At 36.0% G+C, this 21,092-nt stretch overlaps 1 protein-coding gene across 1 annotated transcript in view; it reads right to left on the reverse strand.

Annotated features, from left to right (window-relative positions):
- MARCO (macrophage receptor with collagenous structure) overlaps positions 1–21,092 on the reverse strand; it is a 66,127-nt gene that overhangs the window by 38,858 nt on the left and 6,177 nt on the right. The window contains exons 2-8 of the mRNA XM_007494065.3: positions 12,153–12,254; positions 10,341–10,598; positions 8,316–8,351; positions 3,108–3,197; positions 2,967–3,011; positions 2,086–2,130; positions 1,434–1,541 (exon numbers count right to left, since the gene is read on the reverse strand). Coding sequence (XP_007494127.2) covers positions 1,434–1,541; positions 2,086–2,130; positions 2,967–3,011; positions 3,108–3,197; positions 8,316–8,351; positions 10,341–10,598; positions 12,153–12,254 — 684 coding nt within the window. The remainder of the gene's footprint in view (positions 1–1,433; positions 1,542–2,085; positions 2,131–2,966; positions 3,012–3,107; positions 3,198–8,315; positions 8,352–10,340; positions 10,599–12,152; positions 12,255–21,092) is intronic.

The raw sequence follows: 21,092 nt of genomic DNA on the forward strand, positions 1-21,092 counted from the left end.
TAGGAATTCTTAACCCTAAGTCCAGCTCACTATTTCCTGCCAAGTACCTAAATCTCTTCTAAAGCATTCTTTTTTTTTTTAAACCCTTACCTTCCATCTTGGAATCAATACTGTGTATTGGTTCCAAGGCAGAAGAGTGGTAAGGGTTAGACAATGGGGGTTAAGTGACTTGCCCAGGGTCACACAGCTAGGAAGTGTCTGAGGTCAGATTTGAACCTAGGACCTCCCGTCTCTAGACCTGACTCTCAATCCACTGAACTACCCAGCTGCCCCCCTTCTAAAGTATTCTTGAATCTCTCAGAACTTCAGTTTTTTAATCTATTAAATAGAGATAATCATATCTGCCATAACTTCTTCATAAGGTTATCATGAATTTTTATTCCCTGATGTACTTTTGTCACAGGAATATGTAACAAATAGTGTGTGTGTATATAATATATATATATATATATTATAATCATTGAACTTTTCAATAATGCCTCAAACTTTTTGATCCTAGCATCTAAATAATAAAATAGTAACACAAACTTAAAAACCACATCTATCTATCTATCTACCTCTAACTCTATTGGAATGTTTACATCATGTGTCAGCAAGTTTTAGCCATTCCATTTTAATTTATTTCCAACTATTTTCATCCCCTCTCTTTCATCCTCTTATTAATCTTTTGTCTGTAATAAAGTCTCTTGTGCTTTGTTTTTCACAATCTATTTTAAATGCTCTTCTGCAATTTCAGTCTTCTCCCACTGATCTATCCTCTACAAAACTGCTAAAATATCTTCTTAAGGCACTTTGCAGACCATGTCCACTTTTCTGTTCAAAAACCTTCAGTGGATTCCTATTGCCTCTAGGATAGTTTCCTAGTCTAGCTGTCACTTAAGGCCCTCCACAGTCCAGTTCCAACCTAACATTTCTAGTCTTTTTAATATTATTCCCTTCACACTCTATTCCAGGCATCTGGTCTATTGTTACCAGAATCTGACATTCCATGCCCTAGTCTTGTGCCTTTTCTGTCACTTATCTCCATTTGCTACCATATACTCCATCCTCAATTTCATAATGTTGAGTTATTATCTTCCTTCTAGGCTTTGGTCATCTGTGTGGTCCCTCTGGATGTCAGGATTCTTTCCCTTTTCAAATTGCCTTATAGCCTTTTTTTTTTTAATTTTCATGATTTATGCACCCCACCCCCACCTTCCTAGGAAAAGGTAAACTTCTTAATATCAGATTGTTTCATTTTTTTTCTGTTCTCAGTAGCTGGACTAGTGTGATTCATATAGTATTTACTTAATAAATTTACTTAATATTTAATAATATTTTTATAATTTAATACTTAATAGTAAAAATACTTAAGTATCTACTAAATAAATTGCCACTCATGATTCTGATATGGCTTTCAGGTAACCAAAAAAATCCTTTGAGAACGGACTCACCTATGGCCCCCAGATCTCCTTTATCTCCTTTGGCTCCAGCTTCACCTTTAGGGCCCATCAGGCCAGCATCCCCTTTGATTCCTTTCTCCCCCTGGGGTCCTGCAACACCTAGGCACAGAGCATGGAGTGAGTAAGCCCACCAATCCACTTGGTCTTTGGTATACAGGTGAAGAGGCAATGGGAATTCTGAGAAAAGCAGGCAGCCATGGAACTGAGAGAATGAGCACATTCCAGAGTGATGCCTCACTTAGCTCATCTGATTAGCTTGGCTTGTTATTATTTGCACTGGATATTTTCCTGCTGAGTAAATAACTCGATGAGGGTCAAAAGCCTCCCCATTTCTGATATGTGCCCGTCCCATATGCATGAGGAAGAGGAGGATGTCTTTGGTTACGGTGATGCTTATCCACCCCACATACAATACATATTCATGTCTGTGGTCCAGACCCGACCCTAGACTTACCAGGCATAAACTGACTGACTTTAGGAAACTGACTAGGGAGAAGGAACTTAGCAAAAGAGACAGCCAGCCTTAGTCCTATCCAGTTTTGTATCTTTTCCTAGAGTGATGGAGATGGGCTAGTAGGGATTGTAGCTTAGTTTAACTAAGAATTACACAACTATATCAATAGCCAAAATGAAAATAAGTTACCAGCTGGTCCTCGTTCCCCTGGAATACCCTTTGGTCCTTGGATGCCTAGTGCAAAGAAAGAAAGAAAGAATAAGTTCAGTCACTACTCTCTAATTTAGGCCATCAACAAACATTTATAAGCTTCTATTAGACTGTGGGGATACAATAATCAAAAAGGAATATGGAAATCTAATTAGCCATAAAAGACAGCATGCATGAAATTTGAACAATTAAGTTTTTCTTAGAGAAGAGCATCTCCCTCTTTTCTATGTAGAGTTGGGTGTCTATGTATGGAATTCTGTAAATACTACCAAACACAATTAATGTGTTAATTTGTTTTGCTGAATAGTTTTTTTATCCTTTTCTTTATCTTTGTTATAAGAGATGGTTCACTGGATAGGAGGGGGGAAGAGATATTTGGAAATAAAGATGTAATGTGGGAAGAACAGTATCAACACACATAAAATAAAAGATTAAGAAACATGTGATCAGTGCCAAATGAAAGGCACAGAAAATAAGTCTTGAGGATGTTGTGAGCTGAATTAAGTTACATATTGACTGTATTCCACCTGGAATGATGTGCAGGATTTGGCAAGGTGGAAAGGAATAGAGAGAACATCCTAGGTGAGTGAACAAAAAAAGCACACAGCCAAAACAGAGGTGGGGAAATCACAGAGTCTGGTGAGGAAAGGATAAATTGATCAGATTGGCTGGAATATAGTCAGAGCTGGTGTTTACATAGGGAGGGCTTTACATTCTTCTGGTGCTAGCCAGGAGCTAGGAGCTCAGAAAAAAAAATCCTTTATTAATTTGTGTTGGCAATTCATTTCAGAAAAAATAAAACTCAGTCTTCTCTAAGAGTTTATATTTCTGCATAGTAATCCCATCTCCCATTTATTTACCCACTGATCCTGGGTCCCCTGGTGGTCCCTTGGGTCCAGGTTGTCCTGAAAGAGAAAGCAAATTGGTCATGCATTATGAGGGCCTGAAGAGACAGTGGGCTTCTCCAGTGCCAGAAAGACACTTAGCATATTCCTGCTTACCTGGAGTTCCATCCCTTCCAGAGATTCCCTTTTCTCCCTTCACACCTGGTCCTCCAGGTGACCCAGCAACACCTTTTTCCCCCTTTTGTCCTGGAAAAAAGACACAAATAAGTGGAACAAAGAATGATAGATACTGACTTCTGTTTTACAACAATTATTTATACTAGTTAAAAAACACCACCTATTTTATAAGGCCTTTTCTACCAGACCAAAGCCAAATTTGAGATTTCTCCTTCTTCTGAACTCCAATACCACTTTTCATCAACATCACTCATTTGGCTGCCTTGCACTTTGAGCTATCGCTTTGTCTTTCTTTATTGTTAGTAGCTATTTGGGAATAGGATGGTTTCCTTCTTTAGCTTTGTATCATCAGCATGCAGAACAATGCCTGGCATTTGGTCAATCCTTAGTCAAGGCTTCTAGATGGGTGTGTGTGTTTGGTCTTGTTATGGTTGTAAATTTTAGCATACAAGGATAAATGAGAGAAAACAGGAATCTTTATACTGGAAAAAGAGAGTTGTTATAATGAAAGAATCACTGAACTGTGAATCACTCATAGCACCTGGATTCAGCTCCCAACCCTGCCAGTTACCAAGTGACCTTGGACATCTCATCCCTCTGAGTCTTAGTTTCCTTATCTGCAAAATGACAGAATTGAATTAGATGATCTATTTTAAAATGTAGGTCCCTTCTAGCTTTGGCAGGATATGATTCTATGCCAAGATAAAGGCAGCTAAGTGACATAGTTGATAAAATGCTGTACCTGGAGCCAGGACATGATGAATTCAAATCTGACTTCAGACCACACTAACTGTGTAACCCTGGACAAGTCACTTAACTTATAGCTACCTCAGTTTCATCAATTGTAAAATGGCGGTAATAATAGCACCTAAACTATCAGGTTGTTGTGAGGGTTAAGTTAGATAGTATTTTTAAGATGTTTACCAGAGTGCCTGAAATATAGTAGGCACTTGATAAATGTTTTGAATGCTTGTTTCCTTCCTCCTTCCCTCCCTTCCCCATCTATTTCCTTTCCTTTCCTTTCCTTTCCTTTCCTTTCCTTTCCTTTCCTTTCCTTTCCTTTCCTTTCCTTTCCTTTCCTTTCCTTTCCTTTCCTTTCCTTTCCTTTCCTTTCCTTTCCTTTCCTTTCCTTTCCTTTCCTTTCCTTTCCTTTCCTTTCCTTTCCTTTCCTTTCCTTTCCTTTCCTTTCCTTTCCTTTCCTTTCCTTTCCTTTCCTTTCCTTCCTTTCTTCCAGGCTGTTATATAGAAAATGATTTGGAGATTACCCTTGATTCATTTAGTTCCAGGGTACAGAACTAGGAGAAATGATTAAAAACTATAAGCCATAAGATTTCAGATTAACCTAAGGAAGAATTTCAAAATGACAATAGTGGTCAGTTTCCCATTGCTGAAGAATATAGCATCAAAGATCATACATTTAGAGGTAGAAGAGACCTCAGAAGTCAACTAGTCAAATTCCAGTTTATTGAGGAGGAAACTACAGCCCAAGGAGCTTAAATGGCATGCCCATGGTCACATTGCTAGTAAAGCAAAACAATACACATTTATTAATTGTTTACTGTATGTCAGGCACTGTGCTAAGGACTGGGCATTAATAAGCAAAAAGAAAGATGTTCTTGACCTGAAGGAACTAACATTCTCATGGGTGAAGACACTGAAGAAAAGGGAGGTAGAAAAGGAGTAAGGGAGGGAAGTGACCCATGAAGAGACTTGGTGTCCAAGGCCAAAATGTCAGAAGCAGAACCAAGTCAGAATTGAAGATTGGCTATCCTGGGCTTCTTCCTAGAATGGAGGATCCAGGAGGAAATTATCAATGGGAGAAGGGGTTGGCATAGGGAAGAATGTTCTAAAGTGAGAAGACTCAAGGGAAAATGGATAGTAAACATTAGAAAACTTAAAGTGAGGGCTATATAGTTCTTTTTTAGTTTCCTGTTGAGCTAAGAGTTAGATTAGATATGACCTCTGAGAATACCTAAAATGTGATATTCTATGATTTCTTTTTCCCCAAAAAATCTTAATTTTAATTTAAATGTAGAAACACTTTTTGACAATATTTTTAACAATTTAAAATTAAAAATTTCTCCCTTCATACCCTCCCCTACTCCCAAGACAGTGAAGAGTCTGATATAGGTTATACCTATACTTTCATGTTTTATATTTCCATACTATTCATTTCATGATATAGTCTATGATTTCTTGAGGGCAGATGTTCATGTCATACCTCTTTGTGTCCTTCTACATGCCTATCACAGTCCTGGCATGTAGCAAAGACTCAATAAATACTTGATTTATAACAGTGAAAATGGCATTGATCTAGGATTCATCAGAAGGCTAGGTTCCAGCATCAGTTTTGTGATTAATTTAAATGTATCAAGTTGGACAATTAATTTAACAGTCTTAGACTTAATGTCCTCACTTAAAAAATAAGGGAAATAAGCTAATCATTTCTTAGGTATATTTAGTTCTAAAATTCAATGAAATATATTGATATATAGACAATTATATTTATACCGTATTATATGTATTCAGATAGTATTTTTATTACCAAGTGTTTTCACGCCTACTGTCTTATTTTTCCCTCTTATTAATCCACAAAAGCTCTATAACCAGTGCTAGCAATTCCATCTTTGAACAATGAGACTGAGGAACAAAGGAGTTGGTTTATAGATGGCAAAGAGTCATAGCAATTTGTTGCAGATTGGAGCCTATGTTTCTAGACTTCTAGCACAGAGATCTCTCAGAATGGCTTAAGTTTCCTCATCATTAATTATTTAATAATGAAAAGGAAGTCATATATATTGTCACAGAGGGGCAAAGGGAAAACACTATGCCCAATTCCTCCAGTACAGTAGTTTTCAACCTTTTTGATCGCAGGATCCCTTTATACTCTTAAAGTTATCAAGGATACTCTAAAGAGTTTTTGTTTATATGGATTATAGCCATCAACATATTTGTTGATACTATTCTTCAGTCATTTTTCAGTTGTGTCTGACTCTTTATGACCTAATTTGGGGTGTTTTTTTTTTTTTTTGGCAAAATCTGGAATGGTTTGCCATTTCCTTTTCTAGCTCATTTTAGAGATAAGGAAACTGAAAGCAATAAGTTAAGAGACTTGCCCAGGGTCATATAGCTAGTAAGTGTCTGAGGCTGGATTTGAACTCAGGTCTCCCCCACTCCAGGCCTGGGCCACCTAGTTGCCTCCTCCATTGATATATATATATATATATATATATATATATATATTCTGTTAGAAATGAAAACATTTTATTATTATTGTGAAAATTGTTTTGACTTTATGGATCCTCTGAAAAGGTCTCAGGAACTTCTAGGGTTCCCCAGACCATACTTTGAGAAGTGATGATCTAGAATTCATCTCCCTTAAGCATCCTCACCAGAAGATGACTTTGGTGGTTTATTCCTTCTGTTTAAACTAGAGTGGAAGTTTTGAGTCAGCTGATTAGCATTCACTTTCCTGAGTGCCATGGTGGTCCTAGGAGAAGGACAAGGTTCTAAAGCATTTCAGCACCAGGAGAAGTTCCCTAGTTCCCAGAGCTGCTTGCTAATGAAAATAAATGTGAAAAATCTTTCCCTTTAATGGGTGGCTATGGTATGTGTGGACATGGAGACTTAGATACTTTGGACAAGATTTTGCTATAGGAATGTGAGAAATCGTGATTCTGTGATTTTTTTGCCCTCCACCTCCACCCTTTTCTCTTATTTTACAGTTAGAACATCCCTGTGACTGACAGCTAGGTGACATAATGATGGACTTGGAGTCAGAGAGATCCCATTTTGAATCCTGCTTCAGATACTTGCTTAGATGTGTGTGACCCTGAGCAAATAATTTAATCTCTCTGTACCTCTGTAAAATGGGGATAATAATAATAATAAATAATAAAAACACCTATTTCACAGGATAGTTATAAGGATAAAATGGAGTAACTTATAAAGTACTTTGCAAACCTTAAAGAATTATATAAATGCTAGTTACTGGTACTATATATCCATTTTATGATAGATAACAACTTTTTACAAGAAACAGTGGAAAATCTTGAAGAAATAAGTGACAAAAGGAAAGCCTATGGGATGTGAAGAACTGGAGAAAAGCAGGTGTAAGGTTTATTTTGGTCATAGGTGAATTTAAGGACTATATGAATGGATATAAACTATCTTTGGTTGTCATCATCTTATTATTTATTTTTATTATTGTTAGCACCAATTTGAGGGGCCATCTTCTTTCCGATAACTGCCTTCCTTGAATCATTGGCATCCAGCAACAAATGACAGAAAGCAGGGATTCAGAACTTCTTCACTATTTCCTAGAGATTACCCCGTAGCCAAAGATGTTTGGGTCAAGAACTTCAGTGTGTATCTATATGTGACCTGGGATTCTACACCTGGGAGTAGGGAGGAGAACTTTTAAAGAATTAATCAGATAAGGTGAGAAAAGATTCTAAACATAGATTATTTTGGCTGGATTGCTGATGGTTCTTGGGAAAGCATCTAGTATATTAGAAGTGCTCAAAATTTCCTCCTTGCAAAGTGACTTGCTATTGTCTAGACGGGACAAGTACACATTGGAATCACTTGATAAATAATGGATCCAAAGATTCTTGGCTTGAGAAGGTTTCATCTATTTATTCCTGGAATTGAGTGTCAACCAAATAAAGTTATTTATTGTTGATTTTATTGAGCAGATACTACGTGCAAGGTCCTCTGGAGGACAGAAAGATGAATAAGATACAGTCCCTCTCCTCAAGGATATTGCAATCTAATAAGGAAGACAAGACATCCTTGAAAATAAAAGGTAAGGTATGTTAAGTACTAACTGAGGAGTATAGACAGTTCAGAAATAGGAGTTCAGAGGAAGAAGAGATGGACTATTGCCTAGAGGGATAGAAGAAGTAAGATTTAGAGTTGGCCTTGAAAGATGGGTAGGAATTATCCATGTGGATGGGGTGGGGAATAGAGTACTATTTCCCAAGAAGGGGGAAGGTACAAAGGCAAGGAGAGAGAAGAAAATGCAAGGTTTGTTGTGGAGATGGTAAAGATGTGAATCTACTGGAGTAAAAATCTCATTGTGGAATAAGACTGGAAAATTAGGTGGGGGGCATATTTTGTGAAACTCCAAAAAAGAAGTTCTAAAATAACCATTTGAAGATGTAGGGGAGGCAAGAATGGACCTACCTGGAGAGCCTGGTTCACCTTTTCTCCCTGGAAACTCTGAAACAAGGAAGTGTTGTCTGTTAGTTTGTGCTGGACCATTTTGGATCCCTCTCCCACAGAGTTCAGTTTTGCCAAGGCTGAAGGAGGTCCCTATCCTTCAGAAAAACACATAGGCACTTCATCTTCCCCAAGAGTATATTCTTCTGATGACTTGGGATTCTGGTCATATAGTCTCCTGTCTTGTGTTGAATATACCTTCTGAAGGGTGCCTCTACTGTGGACAAAGCACCCTAAGTGAAGAGAGATCATACTGGTTGCTCATCCAAATATTGTTGTTGTTCCTAAAGTGTACTGACCACCTGGAAAAACCAGATATTGGGTATGTAGGCTGATGATCTGGATGAGGAGTAACTACAATTTTTACTTTCTTTTGCTTATCCTTTGCTTTATGTAGACACAAACTCTGACAGACATATTCTCGTGGGAAAGAAGAATAAGATAGTTTTCTTTATATGGCAAAGATCCTTGGGAACTTTATAACTGGAAAAAGAATACTTTCAGTGAGAGCTTCTTGGCCCAAAAGGGAAAAGACTTTCCCTTCAGTCTTTCTATGAAACCAATGAGCCTCAATGTCTTAGTTTCTATTCAAAGGTTCTAGAGTCATGCAGACTTGGCCTTTAGGTCTTTGTGGAAGGATAATGTCATTCATTTCCACCACACTCTGAAATACAGAGTCCCAAGGAAGCCAAGAATGGGACCATCTTATCAGTTGAGATAGTTTTGTTGATATTAGTACCAAAAATTATCAATGGTCCAAACCTATAGGGAGTAGTACTTGGGGACCACATTCATAGTTACCTCATGTAATAGGAGTAGCAGAGTTGCCCTTTTAATTTATTCCTAAAGTCTCTACAGCCCAAGATTCTGGCTGTGATAAGGGAACCATGGGGAAGTATGGATTATCCTCATAGACACCATTCTATCTCTTCTTTAAAACAATTATTTTTAGCATTCCTTTTTCTTTCCATTTTGAGTTCCAAATTCTCTTCTTTCTACCAGCCTCTCCCCTACCCATCAAGAAAGCAAGCAATATATCAATTATACATTTGAAATAATGTAAAAACATTTTTATTTTATTTTATATGTCATATATAACATTTTATTTATTATAAAGTGAGAAAATTATAATTCAGCTTGCACTCAGAGATCATCATTTCTTTTTCTGGAGGTGGATAGCATTTTTCATCATGAGTCCTTTGGATTTGCACAGATATCATTTTCAAAGATAGGGCCTGTGTTCCAAATATCTCTTTTAATAACTTGTGTCATTCAGAAATTTTAACTCTTTTGTCCTCATCATTTTTACCCATATACAGGAATCAGGTTCTTCTCCCTCTTCTTTTCCCCCTTCCTTTTTGCATTTGTATCCCTAATGCTTGGCACATCCAAAGTGCTTTGTGATTCATCTGTTCATTCTTCCTGGGAAGTTTGTGAGAGAGTGGAGATTGTAATCCCATTTGGAAAATAGGTGAGTGAATGAAAGGATGGATTGAGTTCCTGAATCTTTACTGCAGTGAATGAAAGGATGGATTGAGTCCCTGAATCTTTACTGCAAATCATGATAAGTATTTAGTACTCTGGTTTTCCTATCTCAAATCCTCCCCAACTATCAACATGATAATTTATCTTTTGTCCTTACTCCAACTCTCAGTAGGGTACAAGGGGAGAAAAGGCAGAAATTATTATCCTTGATAAAACAACATTGAAATGAAGGTCCAAGGTGATTAAAATTCCTGCCCCTAGGATGCATGATGAATGAATTAAGGATGGATCTAGGAGTCCATTCAACCCATATTTCCTTACTCTCAGGAAATGATTTTCCAGGCACATTAGTCTGCCTTCCCATGTTCCTTGTTTCCAAGATAAGACAGATTTGATAATATGAACATGGGACCTCCTCCTCTCCTTTTCTTCTCTGAGGTGGCCCATTGTGACAAAAGCAGAAGGGGCCAGAGAAAGAGCAGAGAAAATAGACATGCCACTCACCTGGGTTCATGGTAATGTTGTTCATCCTTTCACGTAATTCTTTTTGACTGGTCTGCACCTCATTAATCTCCTTTTCAATTGCCAGAAGCAAATGTCTCTCATTTTTAATGTTAGGATCTGACTGGCTGGACAGGACATAGGAGAAGGATGGATCTGATTCTTCTGGGGGTGATTGCAGTGTTTCATTGGGAAAGAGCAGACTCTCCAATCTTAGTAGCCGAAATCTCTGGGAAGCCATTTCCTTCTGTAGACTCAAAACTATATAAATGTGGTTTTTTTTATAGAATCTTAATATTCATGCATGATATAAATGTCTGACTTTCATATATTCACATGTCCCTACAAGGATTTAGGACAAACCAACACTGTAGTTCTCTTAATTTCCAAATCATAAGACTACTGAAATTAGGTCTGTCATGTACTTTATGAGCTGTAATCTTCCCTCATTTTAAAGATAAGCTAAGAGCTAATCATGAAGTGGAAAATAAATTGTAAAAAAAAATGGTTTATTGCAAGTTTGGTGGGGAGGATAAATTTTGTCCTCCTTTGCCTTGGCTATAGTGAGGCATTTACAGGCTGATTGTGTACATATGAGCCTCAAGTCTTTCTTTTTCAAATATCACTTGTCAAAACTACCTCATTCTTATCTATCTGTTACATCTGAATTATTACCAAGAATTTGAATTTAGGGAATGTTTCTCTAAGCCAGGGGTTACACTGACATCCCGACTCCTACAGGTGATTATTTAAATGGCATTCTTATGTGACCACAGTTTGGTTTCCTTGGCTTTATCTGTTCCTTTAGACTTAACGTGTAGAATCAATTTTCTTAGCATAGAGACCACAACCTAAAAGCATCATGGGTTATTAAGGATTTGTAGAGACTGCCATTTAGCCTCCCCAAGCTCCCCTTCAGGACTCCCTGGCATGTCAAGCAGCATGTGTTGGTACCAGGCTTTCTACGTTACCATCTTCCTCATTGCTCATGGGTGATACTTGTTTCTTCTATTGACTTCAGCTGGAATGCTGTTAGCTTCCCACAATAATGACTTCATTACCAATACCTCTTCCCTATTCCCTATTTTAATCTTGGTATCTCAGAAGAACCCTTTAATGACTCAAACTCCCTCCCCAACTTCTGTGTAAAACAAAACAAAAGCTGGCAAGTCCCAGACTTTATAAATAAGTAGATTTTGTAATATTATTCCATCAGTGCTTACACTAAGATCTTGATAATTCAGCTTAGGTGACCTGTCTGAATTATTAAAGAATCTAAATAGCAGAAGAGTTTTTAAAGAAATGCAAAATTATATCAAGAGCATACAGTAATGCCAACTAAACTAACAGAGGGTTGCCTAATAGAAGCCTTGGAGAGACTTTTTAAATGAAAGTTATTTGGAATTAGCATATAAATATAAATATTATCCATAAAGTATTTGAAAATAGTTTGTCCTGAATTTCCTCCTCACTTATATTGACACACCATAAATAGCTTAAGCCAATTCTGTATAGATGAGAGAATAAGGATTTCATGATCTGTCCAGTCCTTGTCTAAACTGATCACAACTTCCAAAGAAGGTGGTTCCAGATTAATGTGCTTTTTCTGTCTAGCCAATTATCATCAGTAAGAATTGAGAGATGACGCAGAAAATTCCCTGGAATGATTAATTCAAAATGTCCTTATATTTGGTTAAGTAACTCAATTAAAGCAAGGGGAAAGATTTCCCCAAGTCTTCTGGATCAATAGAAGTTTGTAAGATGGTAGGAATAATTCTCTAGCATCCAGACCTTGTTTCTAAGAGAAGTAGTTACCTTGCATCACCAGAAATCCCACACCCACTGTAAACAGGATTAGGTAGATGATTATTGCAGATGTGATACAATTTCCTCCACATTTTTTCTTGGGCTTTGACTCTAAAAGACAGAAAGGAGAATGTTGCTGGGAGCAAATCACGCTAGTCTCTAAAAGTATATTTACCAGCAAGGCATAAATCATTAAGTTCCCGTGATCTCAGCACTTGGTTTACATTTGATATGAAGAGGAATCAGATATAAAAAAGGCAGGAACAGTAAATGTGCCCCACACAGGATCACTCAAATGCTTCCTGTTCCTACCAGAACAGGACTGGAAGAACCACTCATTCTGGAAGCTCTGGATAAACCACCTGATCCTCCAGTACTCAAACTGCTCCAATTCCCTCCTATCAAGTGTTAAGTTCTAAACCTTCCTTTCATTCCCCTTACCCATGCAGAGATGGGTCTCATAGAGGTTTCAAAGCAACCAGCCTTCTTTTCATAATGCCTTTAGTCCCTTGTTTTTTTTTTTTCCTTTTGGGCTACTTTAAGGGAATGAACACACTTCCAACAATAATTCATGACTTATTGACTTTGGGGTTTATTAGCGCTTATTGACCCCCATCTCATTGAGACTCAGATCCTTCCCAACTATGCCTGACAGGAAAAGATTCTTCACTAATAATAAAAATAAACATTGAATAATAGCTTGTCCTAAGGTCAATTCTCTCTGAGCTCCATCAAACACAAATAGGAGCAGAATGAAATAATAATTCACATTTACACAACACTTTAAAGTTTGCAAAGATCTTTGAACACTTTTTTCCATTTTATTTTCACATCAACCATGTGAGTTATTGATGTTGAATCATTTCAGTCACAGCCAACTCTTCATGACCTCCTTTGAGGCTTCCTTGGCAGAGATACTAGAATGGTTTGCCATTACCTTCTTCAGATCATTTTGCAGATGAGGAAACTGAGGCAAAAGGGTTAAATATTTTGCTCAGGGTCACACACAGCTAGTCAGTATTTGAGGCCAGATTTAAATTCAGAAAGATGAGTCTTCCTGTCTCCAGGTCCGGCACTCTACGAGCAAATTACAGTATTTGCAGTCCAAAGAAGCAGACGGGCGCCTGAAAACTCACATTTTCCCTATACTCTTTACTACAATGAAGTGAAATTTTTGGATATAAAATTCCAGGGGGGGGGCGGAGGGGAAAGGAGGAACAGGGCAACTAATAATTTCTGGAGGGCTTCAAAATTTCAACTCCTAATGGCTACAGCTTTGCTTGCTAGTCGTCTCAATTTCCCAACTCTATTCTTTGTTTGGTTGTTTTCATTGTGAGGGGATTTTGAGACTAGGTACTTCTCTCAACTGAAAGCACAGAAAACTATTGTACCAAGCATGTCTAGTCTCAGTCACAAATGGGCATGGCGTGGGGTGGAGTCATTGTCTTACCATTACTGCACTTATTTAGTCTCACCCCATGTCCAGGTGTTGTACAATCTGTTCAACTCTTGCCTTATGTCAGTCTCCAAGTAAAAAGTGGAGTCCATTGCTTTAGAAGGTTGCTTGCTGAGATTCTAAGGTCAGGTGCTTCCTCTGATAATATCAAGGGCAGAAACTATAGGATGGTGTTGCTGTTTACTTTGAATCACCACTCTGCTACATAATAAATGATTAATGTGTTGAATTGACTTGAATTGGAGGGGGGTGAGAGGAAGAGAGGGTCTAGAACAGAGAGCTTTGCCCTCCCCACTGCAAAAAGAAAATAAAAGAGGGTCATTGAAGCATTTCTTAAAAAATTCATTGAGGATAACAGAAAGGACAGAAGGAAACACAAACTAGCAGGACAACTTTGAAAGTTACATATTAAACTTATTATATACCTAAAAAAATCACATTTTAATTGCCAGATTCAGTTTTATTTACTGCCCCTTTTCTTTTCTATTTTGCATATGAAAATATTAATTTTATTTTATGTTTGTTTATTCAGATTTTTAAAAAATCTTTATGAAACAAGGAGTAGGTAGTTTCATTGCTTGAAGCATTAGTTGGCAAATTATAGAGAAAGAAAAAAAAGAACCATTTAATTCCAATTTCTTCCTAGATTCTTCCTCATAGAGAATGTTTTATAAGCATAAAAGATGGAAAAATCATTGCTAAGAGAGAATGGAAGCCCAATTTGGATTAGGAAATAATAAGAAAATATTTCATTTTGTTTAATATATTCAAGTTTTCTGACTTAAGAGAACTCTATCCCAGGATGCTGAAGTACTCCATGATAAAATCTTAGGACAACCATCAGTAATCTTAAGGAATTACGAAAAATGCAAAATGTGCTAGAAAACTAGATTTAGAGGATATAGACCGATATCAGGAACTAGGAGATGATTAAGCTTAATGTCAACAAAGTAGTAGATTGTTAAATACTTCAATTCAATTAAATAAGGATTAATTAAATACCTAGTATGTGACAGACATTGTGCTAAAGCACTAAGAGTTCCAGGATAATAGGAATCCTTCTGCTCAAGTTTATATTTATTTAATTTTTTTTGTTTTTCTGAACTTGAGAAATGTTAAAATTTTTATATATAAAGAATTAGAGAGTAAGACTATTGCTTGTGAAAGTATGAATGCTTATTACATACAGCTTTAATTTAAAAAATATAAATTCATTCTGATTTCAAAGCTATCATATTTGTGTTTTCTTCTGAATTTCTTTCTCTTCTTTTCTGCATATTAAAAATGGAATGCTGACCCTCTTTTTTTTTTCTCCTTCCTTCCCTTCCTTCCTTGTTTCCTTCTTTCTTTTTTTTTTAAACCCTTACCTTCCATCTTGGAATCAATACTGTGTATTTGTTCCAAGGCAGAAGAGTGGTAAAGGTTAGACAATGGGAGTCAAGTGACTTGCCCAGGGTCACAACTGTGAAGTGTTTGAGGGCAGATTTGAACCCAGGACCTCCTGCCTGTAGGCCTGGCTCTCACTCTACTGAGCTACCCAGCTGCCTCCCTCTTGTTTCTTTTATAATGGCATTAATATCGCTTGTCTCCATCTCCCTTCTAAATTCCCTATTCCATTTAATAATTATTTTTAACAACAAATAAGCATAATTAAACAAGACAAATCCATACTTTTTCCATGGCCAGAAATATATATATCAGAAATTACTTCTTATTATCCCACATTTCTGTTCTAAGGGGAATAATACAATATGTATAGATGTGGGTTTTTTTTTTAATGCTTTAGAGTGAAAGTGGTAATCATCAGAATCAAATTATGACCAACTAATCTCACTTCCTTCTTTTGAATGAGTTATTAGAGTGGCATATTGGAGCAATGCTATTTTAATTTCAGCAATACATTTGACAAAGTCCCTCATCAGATAGAGATAGGTGTTTCATGATGGCAGATTTGAAAGGATTTGTTGTCATGGAATGACTGTACCCAAATAGTGTAGATTAATAGTTTGCTGTCATTAAGGAAGAATCAGCAAAGCTGTAGAAAGTCTGTTTGAATCTCTATGCAAGGAAAACTTCTTAATAAGATGACCCAAAGTAGGATGGGCTAGATCAGGAACATTTCACAGGTAAATGTAGGGATAAATTCTTAACCAATTATTAGATAGAGGTGATTATAATGGGTAAAACAAATAATTTAGGTTGCATGAAATTGAAAAGTTTTGCATGTACAAAATGAATGCAGTAGTGATGAGAAGGTAAGTGGTCAACTAATAAAAAACTTTATATCAAATATCTCTGAAAAGCATTTTATAGCCAAGATATGTATAGAACTACTAGAAATATTTCTCAACAAAAGCAATTGAACAAAATAAAAGTGGTCAAATAGCAAATAAACAAAAGAACATGAAATATAAATCTTAAATAAGCTAATATCAGAAAATGACCAATCAAAAAGGAACTTCCAAAGTAAGGAGAAACAAATCCTGGTCCAGGTGAACAAATTTATGCACACATTCTTTAAAATGTTTAAAGAACAATAATTACATGTGTAACTCAAATAATTTTTGTCATTAGTTGGGAGGGAAAGCATTCTATCAAATTACTTTCATGAGACGATAATACTTTTACTACCTAAAATAAGGAAATAAAAAGCAGAGGGAGGGAATTATCAGTAATATTAATTTCAAAATTTTAAGTAAAATTCACTAGACAACAAATTTGCACTTGAAAATTATTTTCAGGAGAGGATAGTAGGAAGATGGCAGAATAGGGCATGAGATTCTACAATTTCCTATTTGCTCTCCAAATCCTCCCACCCAATAATAAAAAACAATGCCTCTGATTCAGCTTTAAAACAACAGAAATAGTTGAGTTGAAAGTGAAACAGTCTAGCCCAGAACAACTTGGAAGGCACATCTCTGACTTCCTGGTGATCCTCTCACCTTACTGAAGGGCAAACACCTCTAGCAAATGCCACTGAATCAAAAAACAAATTCTAGGGCAGCTGGTATAAGAGAGCCTAAATTTCAGAGATTTTCATCCACTCATTGTGTGGGAGTTGGGCAACTGACCAGGTGAGGACTTCAGGGGCTCTAACATGCTGACCATAAACTACTCTACTTCAGGCTAAGAGGAATGAAAAGCTAGTACACCTGAGTTAGTGCAGTTTCTGAATGGCAAAGGCTCCACTAGCTGTGGTCACTAGCAGGAGAGCAAAGTCCTTGTTTGTGGCTCTAGGGCAGAGAGAGAAACTAAAGTCTGCTTCCTTGTAAATGTCAAAGAATAAAAGATTTTGCTTGCAGTGGCAGCACTTCCTTGGGCCCTGGTCAGGGCTTAGGGGCAGAGAGGATCATCTGAGGTCACTCACAGACTGGAGAGTGAGCTGGGGGAGCAAGGACCACACTTGACCCTGGATTATAGAAATTGGAAAAACCAAGAGGCCAAAGGCACCCAGATAGGACTCAGGATATAATAGTACAACTCCCTCCAAGATCTGAGACATCATCCTCCATATACTGGAGGCAAATCCTGACTCTAGCAAAAATCTAACAATTCAGCTGCTAAAACTAAAAAAAAAATTAGTAAGCAAACGGGAAAGAATCCAACCATATGGGGATAGAGAAGACCAAGGTTCAAATTCAGAAGACAATGAAGTTAAAACACCTAAAATGTCAAAAAAAAAAAAAAACACCACAAAATGGTCACAAGTCCAAAAAGAATATTTTGAAGAGCTTAAAAAAACAAATTAGAGAGGTTGAAGAAAAATTGGGTGGAAAATAAGAGCAAATGTAAGAAAATCAAGAGAATTATGAAAAATAATGTCAACCAATTGAAAAAAAGAGATCTAAAATCTCACTGTAAAAAATAACTCATTAAAAATTAAATTTGGGCAAGGGGAAGCTAATGACTCAAGACAATAAGAAATTAAACAAAATCAAAAGTATTAAAAAAAAAACAGAAGAAATATGGAGCATCTTGTTACAAAACCAACTGACCTGAAAAACATCAAGGAGAGATAGCATAAGAATTATAGACTACTAAAAGTTTTATAAAAAAAAAGTTTAGATTCTTCACTTCAAGAAATTATTAAGCAAAATTACATGCAAGTTTCAGAACTAGAGGGGAAAAAAGAAATTGAATGAATCTACCGATAACCACTTAAAAGAGACTGCAAGATGAAAACTTACAGGAACATTATTGCTAAATTCTGTAGTTCCCAGGTTAAGGAGAAAATACTACTAAGAACCAGAAAAAAATTAATATGGTGAAGGTACAGTAAGGATAACCCAAATCTTAACTTCATTATTAAAAGAATGAAGGACATAAAAACACAATATTTTGAAGGGCAAAAGAGCTGGATTTATATCCAAGAATTGTGAAATTAACATAAATTGTACCTCTTTTTTTTTGTAACCCTTTTCCCTTTTGGAAAAAAAAAAGTTTTGAAACAGCCTCACCCTTTGATTAGACATGCATGCATACTATAGGAGGATGCCAGAGGACTTGTATCTCGGAAGATGCTTGCCTTTCATCCTCTGTAACTTCTAGCATCTAGAAGACTTAGGTCAAGTCTGTCCAACCAGGAAGACCCAGAAGGAGTGATGACAATGGCATTATAAGAGAGGGAACTGAGGAACCTACAAGAGCTTTTGGTTTCTTGGATCTTGGCATTTGGTCTGGGGACTTGGCTGGTGTGCACAGGCTATGGATAGGAGGCAGCATGGCCCTTTTGACTTCTCCTGGTGAGGCCTCTCTTGGCTAGCAAATGGCGACATGAAGTGGTAGACTAGATTAGCTAAGCATGGCTATGGAACGAGATGCTTTTCTTTCTCTCCAACTCCAACTTTTACTATTTATTTAATACTTAGAAATTAATATACAGTCTCCAGAGAATTTTAGTCCTAACAGAATAACTAACCCAGCAAATCTAGGTATAAGTATACAGAAATAGAAATGGATTTTTAATGAACTGAAGAACTTTCAGCTATTCTTGAGGAAAAGAACAGAACTGAGTAGAAAATTTGATCTACAATAATCATAAGAAAGCCAACATGAAAGACCAATTATAAAGGATTCAATGGGGTAAAACTATTTACCTCTTATATGGGAAAACGTTATCTATAATCTTAAGAATGATATCACTACTTGAGTAATTTGAAAGAGTATAGAAGAGATAGAAGAGATATGGAAGAGATAGAAGGTTTGAAGTCAAGTTGAATATGGAGGTAGTGGTCAGAAGAAATTTGAACTTCTGGGGGGTGGTAGAGTGAAAAGAGAAGAAGGAAAGGACAAACAGTGAAGGAAAATAGAATGGAAGGAAATATGCAACTAATAATTATAACTTTACATGGGAATGGGTTGAATTCATGCATAAAATGGAAATAGCAGAATAGATCAAAACCCCAAACCCAAGAATTTATTGCTTACAAAAAAATTTTTTTTTTAATGAGAGTCACACATAGAGTAAAAATAAAGTGCTGGAGTAGAATATATTTTGATAAAAAGCAGTGGTGATAATAATGATCACATTCAAAGTTAGAGTTAACATATATTAAGAGATAAACAGGGAAACTATATTAAGAAGCACCATAGATAATGAAATATTATTAATATTAAATCTACATGCACTAAACGTTATAACTTCTAAATTTTAAAATGAAAAGCTAAATTAGTTACAGGTGAAAATAGATAGTAAAACAGTAATAGTGGAGAACTTAGGGCTTCCTAATACAACCAAAAATAAATAAGAATAGAAGTCAAGGAGATGAAGAGAATCTTAGATAAGCTAAATATGAGAGTTTTTTGGAGAGAACTGAATGGGAAGAGAAAGGAGTATCTTTTTTTCAGTAGCACATGGCACCATTAACCATATGTTAGGGTACAAAACTTTAGTTACATGCAGAAAAATTAACTGCATCCTTTTCAGTAAAACAATAAAAGTTATATTTAATAAGTGATCATGGAAACAGAGTAAAATGAATTGGAGACTAAATAACTTAGTTTATGAACGAGTGGGTTAAAGAACAAGTCATAGAAACAATGAATAATTTTATTAAGAGAATTATGAGACAACATATCAAAACCAATTGAATACAGAAAAAGCAATAATTTGAGGAAAAGTTATATCTCTAAAGGCTTATATCAATAAAATAGAGAAAGAGAAGATCAATGAACTGGGAATTCAATTTTAAAAAGAACTAGGGGGGAAAAAATCCCAGACTAAACACCAAATTGGAAATCCTAACAATTAAGTGTGAGATTAATAAAATTGAATATAAGAAAACTACTAAATAAATAAATAAAACTAGGAGATGTTTTTATGAAGACAAAAACAAAATAAACCAGTATTTAATATGATTTAAAAAGAGAAGAAAACCAAATCAGCATTAAAAATGAAAAAAGTGACTATACCACCAATGTAGATGAAATCAAAGTAATTGTTAAGAGTTATTTTGTCTGATTATGTGCCAACAAATTTAATAAATGTTGGTAGGGATGCAAAAAAATTGGAGATACTAATACACTATTGGTGGAACTTTGAACTGAACTTGTTTTGAGAGTAATGTGGAATAATGTCCAGATGGTTATAAAACTGTCTGGACCCTTGGACCCAGCAATATTACCCTTGGGTCTGTTTCCCAAGGTGAGCAGGGAAAAAGTGAAAGAACCTATATATTCTAAAACATTTATATCAGCTCTCTTTGTGGTGGCAAAAAAAAATGGAAATTGAGGAGATACCCATCAGTTGGGGAATGGCTGAATGAGTTGTGATATATGATTGTGAAGGAATATTGTGCTATAAGGAATCATGAGTAAGTTAATTTTTTTAAATGATGGAAAGACCCACATAAAATCATGAAAAGTAAAACAAGTAGAACCATGAGAAGTTTCTATACAACTACAGACTCAATGTTTGAAAAAATAACTTATGAATGTTTATCTCTGGATAAACAGAAACATGAAAGATACAGTTTATATATACATATTTGATTTTTTTTGGTCAAATGATACCTTCTCTAGTGTGAAGAAGGGAAGGGAAAAGGTAGATGCCTGGGAATTTTAATGTAATCAACAAACTAAAAATTATTTTCTATTCTAAGTAGTATTTATACCAGGAATACAAGGATGACTTTGAATTAGAGAAACAATTAGTATAGTAAGACTTCATTTTATATGAACTCAACACACATGAATTCAAATATACGAGGTTAGTGATTAAAAAAATAAAGACAGAAAAACATGTAAAATAAAAAAAAATTTAAAATACACATTAAGTCCTCATAATTTCCCCAAGCAGTATAAAGTCACACAGCAGTTCATCCAATCACAGATATCCTGAGAATCATTAGTGTGAGTCATTACATTGTTTTGTGCCAAGCATTAGCTCCTATATCAGTCTTTGGAGTTCTAGTTTGTAACAAGTCTTGTCCAAGTTAGAGCAGTGCTTCTCTTTTTTATTTGTTGACACTATTTGGTTTTTAATAATGGCCCTA

This window comes from Monodelphis domestica, chromosome 4 (assembly GCF_027887165.1).
Source record: "Monodelphis domestica isolate mMonDom1 chromosome 4, mMonDom1.pri, whole genome shotgun sequence".
Classification (NCBI taxonomy): domain Eukaryota; kingdom Metazoa; phylum Chordata; class Mammalia; order Didelphimorphia; family Didelphidae; genus Monodelphis; species Monodelphis domestica.